The 16461-nt window shown below is 40.1% G+C and overlaps 1 protein-coding gene across 1 annotated transcript in view; it reads left to right on the top strand.

Moving 5' to 3' along the window:
- The first annotated feature begins 473 nt into the window (after positions 1-473).
- The window catches only part of ntsr1 (neurotensin receptor 1 (high affinity)), a 41757-nt gene continuing 25769 nt past the window's right edge, over positions 474-16461 (top strand). The window contains exon 1 of the mRNA XM_029436072.1: positions 474-1177. Coding sequence (XP_029291932.1) covers positions 518-1177 — 660 coding nt within the window. The 5' untranslated portion in view covers positions 474-517. The remainder of the gene's footprint in view (positions 1178-16461) is intronic.

Raw genomic sequence — 16461 nt, 5'->3', positions numbered from 1 at the left:
CAGTAATAACATTTCTCCACACTGAGACTGGATCATTAGCACTGCAGACACTATCTTAACTGCAGACTCTAACATGATGTGATATACTGTAGTGAGGTGTCCAGCTGTTGCCTATAACATTATTTATTTTCACTTCTGTGTGAGTGAGAGAGGCGGAAAGAGAGAAGCACACACACACACACACACACACGAAAGGGATGCCATGGGTACATCCAAAAAATAGTACCTTAGAAAGTATACTTGAAATGAAATGCCCATGATTTGCCATTTGTTGGTCCTTCGCGTTATTTTTGGTTCCAAAGTGAAACATGAACGTGCTCCACTCACTGAATGTATGTGCGTCATTGCAGCGGATCCAATAGCGAGCGCACCTCCCGTCGTGCCGAATATAAAAGCTGCTCTCCTCCGACTTTGTGAGCTTGCACCAGTTCATCTCCGCATGATGAACTATTGAAAATCAACGAATGTCCACTCACTTTAAATACTCATACTTTCTGTTTTCACATACAGAGGCATAATGGATTTAAATGGCACGCTCGCATGGCGCGATTTGGGCACGCTGGCGCAGAGACTATTTGGAAATAACTCACTGTTTCCATATGAAAACAATACTGCCGCTGTAAATGCGGAGGGGGAATACTTGGATGTGAACACGGACGTTTACTCCAGGGTGATAGTCACTGTCATCTACGCTGCTCTGTTTGCTGTGGGCTCGCTGGGGAACTCCGTCACCCTGTACACCCTGCTGAGCAGAAAGACCCTGCAGAACCTCCAGAGCACGGTACACTACCACCTGGCCAGCCTCGCCGTCTCCGACCTGCTCATCCTCGTCCTCTCCATGCCCATCGAGCTTTACAACTTCATCTGGTTCCACCACCCGTGGGTGTTCGGGGACGCCGTGTGCAGGGGTTACTACTTCCTCCGGGACAGCTGCTCCTACGCCACCGCGCTCAACATCGCCAGCCTGAGCGTGGAGCGCTACATGGCCATCTGCCACCCGTTCAAAGCCAAGAGCATCATGTCTCGCAGCCGCACCAAGAAGCTCATCAGCGCAATGTGGCTTGCGTCCTTCGCGCTCGCTACGCCGATGCTCTTCGTCATGGGCCAAATGATGCGTAAAGGCGAGAACATATGTACTGCTATCGTCTCCCCTGTCACCATTAAGACCGTGCTTCAGGTGGGTGTCATATAGCTTGTTTGTGTATTGTTAGCTTTGCGCGCAGATGTATCCACAGTTGGTATTCAAACACCTTGACTAATTTAGGGGAAACATTCATATCAATCTGGAGTCCCCAGCTACATGTACATGGTTACATATTACTTTCTTTACAGTGTGTACATACATATGTGGCATTGCACTTGGCAAACTGTTCTGCTTTTTTAATGTGTCTAAAATCCCAATTTGAGTATGCAGATATGTATTTTTACTGGAAACTACAAAATAAACTATATTATAGCCTAAGCCATAAGGTAACAGGTAACATTCAGAATATCACATTTATTTTAGCCCAATGGTTGTCAGTAAGTCCACCTCACTGCAGGATATTTTATGTCAGAAAATAAATAAAGCAGACTCATCGAAATCCACAACATGATTCTTATTGCTGCAAAATTAGGCAGCGGAAATGATCAGATCCACAGCTCTTTATGTATGAAAACAAGACAGATTTGTTGAGCAGCATGAACAGCTACTAAACAGATGAGCCAACTGAGAGCAGCATGCTGGCTGCGACAGGTGTGCTGCTTTCTGAAGGGGATGGATGTCTGGCTCTGTTCCTGTGAACGTACAGTTAGGTCCATAAATATTTGGACATTGACACAATTTTCATCATTTTGGCTCTGTACACGACCACAATCGACTTGAAATTAAACAATCAATATGTGCTTTAAGTGCAGACTTTCAGCTTTAATTTGAGGGTATTTACATCCAAATCAGATGAATGGTGGAGGAATTACAACACATTGTATACGTGGTATCCCCTTTTTAACAGACCAAATGTAATTGGACAATTGGTTGTTCAGCTGTTCCATGGCCAGGTTTGTGTTGTTTCCTCGTTAGTTCATTTACAAGGAGCAGATAAAAGGTCTAGAGTTCATTTCAAGTGTGGTATTTGCTTTTGGAATGTGTTGAGGTCAACTCTCAATATGAAGTCTAAAGAGCTGTCACTATCAGTGAAGCAAGCCATCATTACGCTGAAACATCAAAACAAACCCATCAGAGAAATAACAAAAACATTAGGTGTTGCCAAATCAACTGTTTGGTACATTCTTAAAAAGAAAGAACGCACCGGTGAGCTCAGCAACACCAAAAGATCTTGAAGACCACGGAAGACAACTGTGGTAGATGACGGAAGAATTCTTCTCCTGGTGAAGAAAGAGCCCTTCACAACAGTTGGCCAGATCAAGAACACTCTCCAGGAGGTACAGTAGGTGTATCTGTGTCAAGTCAACAATCAAGAGAAGACTTCACAAGAGTAAATACAGAGGGTTCACCACACGATGTAAACCATTGGTGAGCCTCAACAACAGGAAGACCAGATTAGCATTTGCTAAAACGCATCTAAAAAAGCCTGTAAAGTTCTGGATCAACATCCTATGGACATTTGAGACAAAGATCAACTTGTACCAGAATGATGGGAAGAGAAGAGTATGGAGAAGGGAAGGAACTGCTCATGATCCAAAGCACACCACCTCATCAGTGAAGCATGGTGGTGGTAGTGTTATGGCGTGGGCATGTATGGCTGCCAATGGAACTGGTTCCCTTGTATTTATTGATGATGTGACTGCTGACAAAAGCAGCAGGATGAACTCTGAAGTGTTTCGGGCAATATTATCTGCTCATATTCAGCCAAATGCTTCAGAACTCATTGTAAGGCTCTTCACAGTGCAGATGGACAATGACCCAAAGCAAACTGCAAAAGCAACCAAAGAGTTTTTTAAGGCAAAGAAGTGGAATGTTCTGCAATGGCCAAGTCAGTCACCTGACCTGAATCCAATTGAGCATTTCACTTGCTGAAGACAAAACTGAAGAGAAACTGCTCAAAGAACAAGCAGGAAGTGAAGACAGCTGCAGTAAAGGCCTGGCAGAGCATCACCAGGGACCAAACCCAGCATCTGGTGATGTCTATGGGTTCCAGACTTCAGGCTGTTATTGACTGCAAAGGATTTCTAACCAAATATAAAAAGTGAAAATTTGATTTATGATTATGTTACTTTGTCCAATTACTTTTGGTCCCTTAAAAAGGGGATATCATGTATAAAATGTGTTTTAGTTCCTCCACCATTCATCCAATTTGTAAATACCCTCAAATTAAAGCTGAAAGTCTGCACTTATAGCACATATTGATTGTGTAATTTCAAGTCCATTGTGGTCGTGTACAGAGTCAAAATGATGAACATTGTGTCAATGTCCAAATATTTATGGACCTAACTGTACATGTTGTGCATGTCGAGGTGATTAATGCATTAGTCTATTGATAGAAAATGAATCGGTTATGATTTTCATCATCGATTCATGGATCAGACATTTCTCAAACAAATTTAAAAAAATCAGCGTTTCAAGTGTAAGGATGTGTTGCTTTTTATGATAGTAAACTCAATGTCTTTGGGATTTGGACTGTTTGGTCAGATTAGTTACACCTTTGTGCCTCTCATGACGATTTTCTGAAAAATAAATACCAGGCATTCGTTGAAAAACCCAGAAGGTCGTTTGACAAAGACTTCACGCTGTTCTAAAAGTCTGTCTGTTGGACAATAAAAGTATATTTTTTTAAGACATTTCCCTAATTTACTCTCTTTCCTAATCCAAACAAAGATGGCAGTTGAAAATTACATACCTTCTCACTCAATTTGTACAATGTGAATCAAAATGTATTTAATTTATTAAATATATATATATATATATATAAAATATATATATACAATTGTCCGGTAAACTAAAATCACAGCTCTTGATTATATTGTCCAGGACAAAATCATACACGTCAGTTAAAGATATGTTAACCAGCAGATGCATCGACCTTCCCGCCTACGTTTAGGGAAGGGACCGCTGCCCCCCACTCTTTTACGCACCTGGCCCAATTTGGTGTCACAAAATTGAACAGGTGTGTAGTTCAGATCAGAATGAAGGTGGAGTTTACAGCTGGGTGTGGGGTAGGGCGGGGGATCCCATCGCATGATGGTCTCTAGTTACTTTATCGCATTTATCTGGTTTCACTTTTAACTGCATCATTTTATTACTGTATGCTGTGAGTGTGTGTTAAAACACTATATAACTATGCCAAGAAAAGTGCATAACAAATAAATAGTTATTATTCCAAAAAAAGCAAAGTATGTAATTTATGGCTGCCTGGATTAGAAAAAAATATGTCACCTTGAGGAACGGATAAAAAATGTTTTCATCGCGTAGCAGACTGAATATTTTATTCATACAGATGGTTAGAAATGTCTTTGATGCTTTTAGAAATTGTAAGTATTGTTAACTGTCTTTTTCAAAGCAGGTATATATTTCTTTGGGGAAATATGGTTAATGTGAATTGAATAAAATATATTAAATTCGAGGCACAGACTAGAACATGTGTCTAACTCTAGGAAATTGGGATGGACCGTTATTTAAAATGTCCTCTTACATCTTACAGACCAAACAATGAATAGATTAATAAAGACAATAATCAATAATGAAAATGAGTTGCAGCCCAATGTGGACATTAAGGGGGCATGTGACTTAATGTAAACAGCCTGTGAGACATCAGCAAGTGTGTGAGTGAGAAACACACACACACACTTCCACACTCTGAGCACGAGTCTGTCCCCACTGCTCCCGAAGATAAAGGGTGTTACTCTGCAGGTCGTATAAATGATTAAGCCGATCTGCACCACTTTGTTTACAACGCACATACTTGGCATTGACTCAGGAGCCCAAGTTCATGTGTTTTGGGTTGTGACAAAACTGTAAATGACTGTGGTGTATCGTGGACGCTCTGTCACTGCAGTGCTGCTTCACAGACACTTGGCATGAAACGAAAGGAACGTGACATCAGCCTCTGTGTACATAATGTCTGTCTTCTGTGTTATCATCACAGTCACTATAATCTGCTGGAGTGTCCGTTTCTGCTTTTACACTCCCCTGCTTTCCTACACCACACTGATATTTTCCCACCTGTTTATCTCGTCTTTTGTCTGTCTTTCCATGTCTCTGCTCACTCCTGTTATTCATCGACTGTACGACAGTGACTAACTGAATCAGTGTCAAGGGTTCCAAATGTTTTCTTCCGATGAATCAAGTCTATCGTCATTCATGACTGTCAGTGAAGATTTCCCTACACACGAGGTCTTACCTTTAAAAAAATAATTTTACACTTGATGTAAAAGAGCAGAAGATTAAATAAGTTGGGACAGTCGAGGTTACATGACTGTATGACTCAGACTGACATGGAGGAAACAATCAAATTGCTCTAATAACATTTTCTAAACGTTTGTTTCTGAATATATTGTGCAGTGTATATATGAAATATGCAGTATAAGCTAATTTAGTAGGCGTCCTGCTGCTATGGAGGGTCCCTAAACACTCTGCCTGTTTTGAAAACAGTGAGTGACACTGAGGGGAGATAATGTGTGTGTGTGAGAGAGAAAACTGAAGTGAAAGAAAAAGGTGAGGAGGACAGAGAGCAAGATAACAGGAGAAGGTGGGCTGAGGCTGTGTAGATTAATGGAAGCATGCACTGCCTGAGTTAGGAATTCAATTCCCCCTGCAGTCAGCCAACATGCTTACATTCAACTGAAGTGTTCTGAGTGAAACTGTACTCTATATGTCAAATATAAATAATGTAGAACATCTGAAAACTATTTTAACTTCATAAAACCTTCAAAGGCAGACTCTCGAGAAGGTTAACCATTTACAGTTCTTTCAGTTTAAGGTTATAACCCTCAAGTTTGCAGGGCGCAGTAACCTCATGCGACAGATGGTCACACAGAGCTATCTGAGAAGTTGTCATTGGAAACTGTGCTACTGTAAAGAGCATGTTCAAAAAATACTCTGTAGGTGATTGGATGAACCATCTGTCTATCACCATCAGACGGGAGAAGAGCGAAAACATGTTTTCAAATGGAGGAAAGCCTTCATTGCCGTTCTTTGCTTTTCTTTCAATGAAAAAATACTCCAGCTCTGATATAACTGATGCTGTTGCAGCATCTACACTGAGCTCTTTAGGAGCCGCCATTGTTGTTTGAACGAAAGATGCAAGGTAAATGGCGCAGTAGAGTTGCTTATGTTGCTGATCGCTGTGGTGGCTCCTTCTTGTTCCATTACTTCAGAAAATATATTGAAAATGAATCTGCTGTTGCATGAAAAGCCAGCCTGGGTTTTGGTAGTTGAATGTTTTTAATGTGAAGAAGCAGCAGGAAATGTTGGGAGCGTTAACGGACAACTGAGCAGTAAACAGTGAAGCTTTTATCAATGAGATCAAATTTACTGACATTCTATAGATACATTCTGACTACTTTCTGGAGGGATTTATTTAAAAATATATACATATATGCATACGTGTGCATCAGAAATGTATTTGTGAACCTTGTTTTTTAATGTTTAAAAAAAAAAAAAAAAAAGTTATATACAATAACAATTTGTGTGTGGATTGAAAAATAATTTTGTGGAGAAAGTAATTTGTACATAAATCCCAAAATACAATTGGGAATCCTTCTGTGTGCATTTACTAATATTGAGACTGATCTGACTCCGTATATTATGGACTCTGAAAAGTCTTATTTTTTATTTTTAGTAAGATAAGATAATTCAGTGCGGTGAGATCATTTCAGACAATTGTACTGTTTTCAAGTTTCATTTTCCTTAATGATGGCACAACCTTTTTCGAAAGGCGTTTTGACCACCACAGATTTTTTTTTAACTCAAGCGTACATGTATGTAAACTATCTACTGAGACAAATTAGTGTATGACGGAGGCAGAGAGTGTGAATGAGAGAAAGTTTGACAGTAAGCTCAGTGAGTACATTTATACTGCACATGCTGTGCGTTTAAATTGCACTCACCTTGGCCCGTGTACCTGAGTGGCCTCCTGCTATTCAGGCCTCTCTGCTCGGGTCATGTTTGTGCAGCAGGATGACTTTAAGAGTGTTCTTGTTTCTTTCATTGTGTTTTGCAAATGAACACACTTGCTTGTGTTTGACTAATTGAAAACTCTCCCTTACCTGTGTGTGATGCAATATAGTCCATCCACAGACTGCACGGAGAGACACTCTTTGCATTGATCAACTTATGACACGACACACACACACACAATCAGCTTACATCATTAGAAGCAATCCATTCATTATTAGTAGTTATTAGTAAGGCTATGAGTATTTCTAAATAGAAATACTCAGCCTTACTAATAATGAATTTATTAGTGGAAATGTATGAATAAAAAAAATAGAAATCTATTTTTTTATTCATACATTTCCATTGTCAGTAGAGGAGAAATGTAAGTAAGGACATTGCAACCATTAAAATGCACACAGGTGCCTTCAGTGCATCAGGCTGACTGCAGGACTAAGCATATAAACATGTTCTGCTGACAGAAACGTAGAAATTCAGGATTCAGTCTGAAGTTTGCACCAGATGCCGACAGCAGCTCAGCAGGTGGAATGACAACAGATGTGTCTGTGTGAGTGAGTGAGTGGCAGGCTCATATGAGCAACTTTAAGTTTCTTGAGTGCATAAATGTGAAATGAATTTTAATGGAAGTGCTTGCTCACCTACATACAGGCTAAATTGTTCTATTGGCTGCATGCAGACAAAAGTGCACCTGGCAGGTCACTTGAGTTACAGCTGAATGATTTGAGGAAAATATATTTTTGGGAGTTCTGACAATACTGCAGTTGCAATTGAAATTGTAATTATTTCAATTAGATTAAACAACGGGCCTGTATCTGTGGTCGTAGACAAGAAACTAATATCACCTGACTGATGACAGTGAATGATACTGTTGTCACTGGTCTCTGTAGCTATTAAGTAACTGTTAACCAACTGCTTCACAGCTCTGAATCCCTGTGAACTAAAAACAATATGACGTGCTCAAAACTGGGATTCATTCATTGTTACGTCCTAACAGTCAGTAGCCAGGTTTCCAAATACATCTCAAATTCTAACCGAATGTCAAGAAGATCGGCAAAAAGAATGGTAATGAATGCTTGTTTCCATGCATGACTGTTATGCGATTTTTAGCAGTTGGTTCATGGAGATAAGCAGTAGGTGGTATTCATTTTCCAGTCGGAAAACCATTAAATCATTGCAGAAGAAGAGGGTGCGATGACGTCAACAAAATAACCTCATCGCTTCAGTGGACGTTGAAGTCACACGTTCCATGATCATTAATTTGTAAATCTGTTTCCACTTTGTCGCATTTAGTATTTAATCCATACACCAACTTTTAGTTTTTGCGATATTTCAAGATTTTTTGATCACTCACGTTTTTATGTACTAACGCACCTAGTGGCACATAACATGCTGCATAACAAACTTTTACATATCAGATACAATGCATCAGAATGTATTACTTTTGTTGCAGCCTTATGCCAAAATCGTTTCAATTCTCCCTCACCATGCCAAAGCCCAGATTTGGGACTTCTTTGCAAATGTATTAAATAAGGAAAAATATAAAGACCTTTTGCTATTACACTTGTAATCCAGTGCAAGTGCCTCACATTTCAAATGCACTTCCTGCAATTTTAGCATGAAGCTTTAACATAACAAAATGAGGGAAAAAGTGAAGGAGTCAGAATACTTTCTGAATGCGTTAATTAGTCATCTTGGATTGGAAGGATTTTAATCAAATTCATCAACGAGGAGTGTGCACATTTTTGCAAAATGCAAAAAGTTAAAACCAAAAATGTGACTCAAATGAATTCTGTATCATGAACTGATGACTCTTGCAGAGGTGGAACTTGTCAAAATAAAGTCAACACGCGTTCCACCTTCCTTAAGCTTGTACATGTTGGAAGTGATTTTTCCATGAACCTGTGATTAATTTCACAACCTGCCATTGCCAGAAATTCAGCTCAAATTGAATTGAAAGAGTAGCACGATCTATGATTTTTGCCCGACGAAATCGCTCTTTTTTTGCCATGAGGTAATGTAGCACATTTCCCCACAAAATTCAATCTGGTGGCATACATTGCATACTGCAGTATATGTGCCAGAAAATGTTGCTTACAGTAAATTAACATGGATATGATTTATTACTCGTCGTGCCTAACGACGCCTCTTTGCTTCATTGTAGCTCAGAGCATCTCTGCTAGCTCTTGCCCCTGCTTGCATCTTTATACTAATATTCATTTAATTTTCACGGATATGCCCCCCTGCAAGGACTGCCGTGGACATCTACAGACGATTGCAGTACTTCAGACAAAGATATTTCATCTAGAAGAGAAGGACAACAATACAATGGACCCCAAAGGTGAAGCTACAACTTGCCCCGGAGTCATGAAAGTCACGTCTTGAATAAGGGAGCATGGCAAGGAATGCCCCGCCGCCACTGATATCTCTACAGCTTCCTACCACTACAAACAGAGTCTGGATCGCCACTAGATGACCCAGCTCGCATGTCAGCCCCGCGCCGTTGGGCAGAACAAGACGCAGAGGACCGCAGAAACAGACGGAGGACGACCAGCGGATCACTGAGCAAACAGCGGATCGAGGATGTGCGCCGAACAGAGGACCACAGATCATTGAGCCAACAACGATAATTATCAGCGACAATACTGTATCAGGCATTAACATTAACGGTAAGAAAGATACCAAAACATACTGCTTCCCTGATGAAATTATCTGTGACATAACAAAAAGAATTCCAGAAATGCTGTCTACCCACAAATCTGTGAAGAAGATTATTATTCATGCGGGGAAAAATGATATCACAAGGTGTAACGGTACGATCAAGACAGAAGGGAGGAAGGGAGGTGGGACTCAATTGCACGACACAGAGGCAGATAAACGTTGAATGGAAATGGTCTTTACTGAAAACTTTGCAGTTGCTATGGTACACGCATAGACAGTTGATCATACAAAGTATCAAGGGGTAATCCAGGAGCAGAGTCGGGTCACGGAAACAGGTTTGGTACACGGGCAGCTACTCAGCGTAACAGCACAGCAGACAAGGATCAGGCAAGGGCAGAATCGAGTCACGGAAACAAGGTCGAGAAAGCCGGGGAATCAAACGCTTGGGAAACAGGAAGACGGGACTAATGCTGGAACTCTTGACATCGAAGTACGAAGACGAACTGGCAACGAGAGACAAACAAAACTGACTATATATACACACCAAGAAGTGAGAGGGAACGAGACACAGGTGAGGACACTAACGAACAGATTGGGAACACCTGGGGATAGGAAGTAGAAACAACAGAGAGCAGGTAATTAACAAAATAAAACAGGAAGTACAAACACAACACAAAACATCTAACGAACAGGCCGAGACCTAATACAAGGGGAGAAACGGAAACACTAAAACGGGTCTTTACTGAACTGCTAAAAGTTGTAGGCTCTAAAGACATTGAAACATACATCAGTGGTCCCATCCCACCAGCCAGGTCAAGAGTAAATCGTTTTAGCAGAATTTTTGGGCTCAGCAGGTGACATCTATAGATCGTGTGCATTTGACGTCATGCTTACGTCACAACCCGTAAATCAGCCATGTTGGATGATATACACAACCAAGACGGCGCCCGTTCGCGTGGGAGTTGCTGCAACGCTTCGTCATTTTCTTTGTATTTAAACGTCTAAGATTGAAAGAAAATGCCAATCGTGTGCGCAGTGTATAATTGTGGTCATAACGCTACTCGTGTTCCAGAGAAACGGTTCTTTAGATTTCCTAAAATCATCAAAAACAACGATCCACAAAAGAGGGATGGATTTCTGTCTACCGAACGCCGTAAACTGTGGTTTAGCAACATAAATCATAAGGATTTAACAGAAGAAAAAGCACAATTCACCCGTGTGTGTGGCGTCCACTTTATATCTGGTAAGAGCTCATGCTAAAGCTATGTTTTCAATGTTTACGTTAAACATTTGTGCTTATGATATACCCGAATACTGTAAGACCTTACTTCTCCATATCGCTGACTGGTAAATAAGGCACTTTCTTTCCATGTGATGGCAGCCATTTGCTCATTTCTTCTGTGCATGTTTTTGTTTGGCTTATTGTTGAGACTACTTTACTTGTGAAAAGCAAAGCACCAATGTGAGAACATGCTTCGCTTAATCCAGCCATACAATCACAGTGTGCGAGGATAACATCGCCGCTCTTCTCACTCACAAACCACGGCTTGAGCGGTGTATCTCGAGCTCTTTGAGAGTGATTTACACGGGCATGGACGAGCACCCTGTCATCTTTCATTGGTTTGTTAAGAAGACTACCAACCCAGCCAGAAACAAATAAATTATAAGCATCTAAGCTCTTGTATGCCTTCATTTGTGCGTTGGTTTCCCACAACGTTTGTAGCACAAGGTAGTTCACAATATCCGGATATTCAATCGGCGGTAATGAATCTAAATCCTCAATATAATCCGATGGCTTTAGCGTGTACGGGTCACGGCCGCAAATTTGAACTTTTTCCTCTGAATCTTTTCTTTGCAGAGGACTACAGAGAGTCAAAATACTTTGAAGAAGTCAGAGTTGTATTGTTGTTGTTGTTCGCTTTAGAAGCCATTGTTGATTTGTATATCATCCAACATGGCGTCGCACGCATACGTCACACAGTTTTGTCACGTGTTTGCACACTATCTATTGCCTGTCCCCTGCACAAAGTGAACTTTATTGACAACTTCAATCTGTTCTGGCAGTGTAGAGGCCTTTTTGGAAGAAATGGACTTTCTCTCAACAGATCTGGAGAAAAACTGTTTGATTCCAACATGGATTACGCCATTAACCACCCAACTTTGGTTAAGTGCAAGGAGACACCATCCCCCACACCACCAGATAACCACCATGATGACGTCCAAATAATTGGAGCGACTGACCTTCCTGCAGCACCAGCCACAACAAGCCTGCACACCAAGGACCCCAGTCCCTCAACTCCACTGCCAGACATGGATGAAGTTGAAATTCTGTGGAGTAACATTAAGACACCCTACCCCCTCTGAATGTCAGATCATTGGCAAACAAATCTTTTTTGATTAATGATCTAATAGTTCAAAAGAACTTGCACTGTATGTTTCTAGTTGAGACCTGGTTAAACAACATTACTGGTGTGGCAACACTGACTGAGACGTGTCCTCCAAACTATAAATACTATCAGGCAGTCAGTCAATCACTCAGCATCACTAGATGTGAAAGAATAATCCTGCATGGAGACCTAAATATTCACGTAAATAAGAAGAATGATCCCAAGACTATTGAACTTGAAAAGCTACGATCTAAAACATAATATCAGTGAACCCACTCATCAGCATGGTAACACACTAGACTTAGTGATAGCGACAAGGCTGGACATCGATAAGGTCTCAGCAATCTAATTACCAATATCTGACCATTACTGTGTGTTTTTTGATGCTAACCTAACCTTAACAAAGACCAAAAGAGAGACGGTAGTCAAAAAAAGAATACTAGATGACACAGCAGAGGAAACAATCTCTAACATCACGAGATCATTTGAACCATGCTCAGACTGCTCCTTAAATCTCATGGTTGAAAATCTAAACAACACCTTGTCATCTACCCTGGATATTGTTGCTCCATTAAAAGGTAAAAAAGAAATCGACTGACAGAATCTCCCCATGGTTAAACAACAGCAACGTTACTCAGACTAAGAGGACTTGTAGAGCAGCTGAACGAAGATGGAGGAAACTAAGCTCACAGTTAACTACGATATCTACAAATAATCCATGGCTGTCTATGGTAAAGCAATACAGCTTTTACTTTTCTAGGATTATCACAGAGAACGTTGGAAATTCTAGAATACTATTCTCGACTATTAACTAGCTACTGAACACTGCCCTCACCCCTCCGCAGTCCTCTGCATCACAGTGTGAAGAACTCGCATTGTTCCTCGATAATAAAATAACTTCAATCAGCCAGGTTTGAAGTTATTTAAAACTTTGTTCAGATTGAGGAAATAGCAAATAAGAGACTTGAGATGTACCTTGTGTTTCACAGCTTATTGCAGTCAAACACTCGGCAGTCCACTTACTTGTTGCTCTGTCTCAAAGTTGTGCTAAAAAAACTTAAAATGTCCTTAAAACGTCTAGACCTATGTTATGTATTTTGAGTTGTCTACTAACATTATACCAAATGTTTCTATGCCAACAGACAAAAAAAGGGTTGTTACTCCAATTTGCTTCAAAACTGGTACACTGGGAGGTATGTCCCCATGGATGAGGATTTCAAAGTTTCAGGGGTATTGCCCTTGGCATTCCGAAGATATTACCCTGTCCACTCAAAATACCTTGCAGGTATTTGAAGTTTCAAATTATTAGCACTGTGATGATTTAGTCTCTGTCCACTTGCAATAACCTGGACATGTTGTCTATTTCAAATTCACTTGCATTCAAAAATAATGGGGCTATGTCAGGCTGCTGCTGGGGCTCCTGAGGAGGTAGAGAGCTTGGCTAAAGAAAGGGACCCCAAAATTTGAAAGAAAAGTTAGTGACAATTAGCAACAATTTAGGGGGCAACAGCTTGAGCGCCAGAGCACCTAGAGGCCCCACATTTGTAGTAGCAACTCTCCTTGGGGTCCATATCCGGCACCTAAAGGTTGGTGTTGCTAGATTCTAGTTGAAACATATTTGGTCCATTTTCAATCCTGGGCCGTTGGAAGTTTGACGGTTGAGATAATCGGTCATTTTGGACCAAATTTTCTTTCTGGAGCTCCTGGTGTTATGAAACTGAAACGTTTCATCTAATTTTTGAGCAATCCCACAGTGGTTTCACATCTCTTCATATTTTTCCCACTGCATGGGAAAATTAATGGGCTTTGAAAGTAAGGGTATATCCTATTGTAATGTATTTGAAAGGGATATTTTCCACTGAAATTGCTTTAAATAATGTGACATTTATTGGGACACCTAAAATTGATTGAATTTTTTCGGTCTACTTCATCTAAGGGACATTGTAGCAACTCCAATCGATCCATGAGATCTCAGAAATCATGTCTGTGATTTTGGAATCAAATTTGATTTCAGAACTGAAAATATGGCCTTTTAACATCACATTATCCAGAGCGACTTACAACGAACTAACTACAGGGACAGTCTCCCTGGAGCAACTTGGGGTTAAGTACCTTCCTCAGGGGCACAATTGTGGCAGCCCTGGTATTGAACTGACAACCATCTGGTGTTGTATTTGGAAGACGTACCACTAGACCACTAGGCCATCACCACCCAGCCTTAATTTGTTAAAGCTCAAAAAAGGACAATTATTGGCCCATTGTTTAAAATGTTAATGTTTTGCAAGTGGACACTTGCAAAACATTAACATTTTAAACAATGGGCCAACACCCTCTCAGAGCCAAGGATCCAAATCCAAGTGTCAAAGGGTTTTTGTTGGTTTTGTTCTCTTTGACCTTTTATGACACAGAGAGGTAGAGAAGGGAGAGACCACAGGAGATTGAATCATACAAGTTTGATTACATTAATGTACTGTGAAAAGTTTAGCCAAGACATCTTAAAGCAAATACTGTTAGAAAATCCTTATTAGAAATTAGATAGTGTAATAAAAAACCCCTGCTTGGTGCACGAAGACGCAGTTCCAATATGTAGCCATTAAACATTAATCTGTTGGCGGGAGTTTAATTCTTCTCCAGGCGGTCTGAAAAACAATAGCGCTCAACATTAATTATGGTAAGTAATAAAATGTGTTAACAAAACCTCTGGGATTGTCTTTGCTGCAGCTAAAAGGAAAGTCTTAAGGTCATCAAGCTTCATCACACTCCCCACGCTGTGTGGCCAGTTGTTGGAAGAGTGTAAGAAATATATTAGTAAATCCATATATAGAATGTTAAATGTGTTGAATTGAGAGAATGCACACAATACATTAATTAGCAATTCCGCTACTGATTGTAATAGCTATCTTGTGAAATATACATCTTCCATTGAATTAACTGCAAAATATTGCCGCTCTAAATGGTGGTGTGTCTTTTTTCTTTAAAAACGAAAAAGAAAATCTATTTAATCTCTTAAAGTAAAATGTATTATTTATTTATATGTTTGCATTTCCATCCTGCTGTTTCTTGCTATACATTGATACATCAACAGATCCAACAGGACCATTCTACTGATTGGTGTCTTTTACTGTAATTATTTACAAAGATAACATGTATATGAATAACATTTTCACTTTTTTGTTGCTCTTGTTCTGAGACAAGAAATCTTTTTCAAGCACCTCTCGTGCTGCGATTTCCATCTGCATAAACATAATTCAAATGTTGATGCCCATGTGGCTTTTACCCTACAAGCGCCAAGGGGGTAATTTTTACCCCCATGCATTTTCAAATACACGTAACTCTGTAAAAATGTATACTTGAATTTATACTACTGTATAACGCTGCACTCATCATTCGCTCCACGCCTAATTGCCTAGCAACACCTATTGTTTTGGTGTCTTTTGATAAGCAGCCATATCAGCTAGCTGGATTTGATAGACACGAACATAAACATGAGTGACTCTCGGAGAGGAGTGAGATCTATGATCCAGGCTCAGGCTTCTGGTGACAGCACAGGGACCATACTGCATGTCATCGCTACAGCCCTCAAGCGAAGTGACAGGAAAGGAAAGCCTAATGAACTATCCTATTCAACAGTTTCCTGCTACCTGACTGCACAAGTTTAACCAAATGTAAATATTTATATTCTTTTGTGTCGGCTCATTCATTACTGAGTCTGTGAGAGCTGCATGAGACTGGCAAGGACTGAAGTGTCCGGAGAGCGCTCCGTTTCTTTATTCCCAGTAACAAACACTTATCATCCAAAACTTGTTTTCTTCTTCTACAATAATCAAATTATTTAAATGTATTATTATTGTGTTGTATGTTTGTTGTAGCCTACAGTTTATTGATAAAAACATATAATTAAATGCATAAACCTTTTCAATCTGAAATGAGTAAAATTAATAAAGCTCTGCACAATGTTGGGAAGACATTTCTGAAAAATGACTATACCTTATTTTACATTGTTGTTATGGATACATTTACATGTATCCCCACGATGTTCTTCTTTCACTTTTATATGTACTTTTACTGAAATCCCTAGTTATATTAACACTTGACATTGGCCAGTCCTGGCCGTGGCCTCATCTTATAAAGTACTCACAGACCATTCAAAACCAGCTCATAGATAAATGTTAACGCTGCTTTATCCATACGGACATCTCGAAGGCTTGGGAGCAAGTCTGTTAACACCGAGTGACCAAACATCGTCTCCTGTGAGAGTTAGCAAACTGAGAGCAGAAATCTGAGCTGTGCGGGGACGACATCCAA

This window comes from Cottoperca gobio, chromosome 7 (assembly GCF_900634415.1).
Source record: "Cottoperca gobio chromosome 7, fCotGob3.1, whole genome shotgun sequence".
Classification (NCBI taxonomy): Eukaryota; Metazoa; Chordata; class Actinopteri; order Perciformes; family Bovichtidae; genus Cottoperca; species Cottoperca gobio.
Note: the sequence above shows the minus strand (reverse complement) of the source record. Positions and strands in the feature narration are given on the sequence as shown.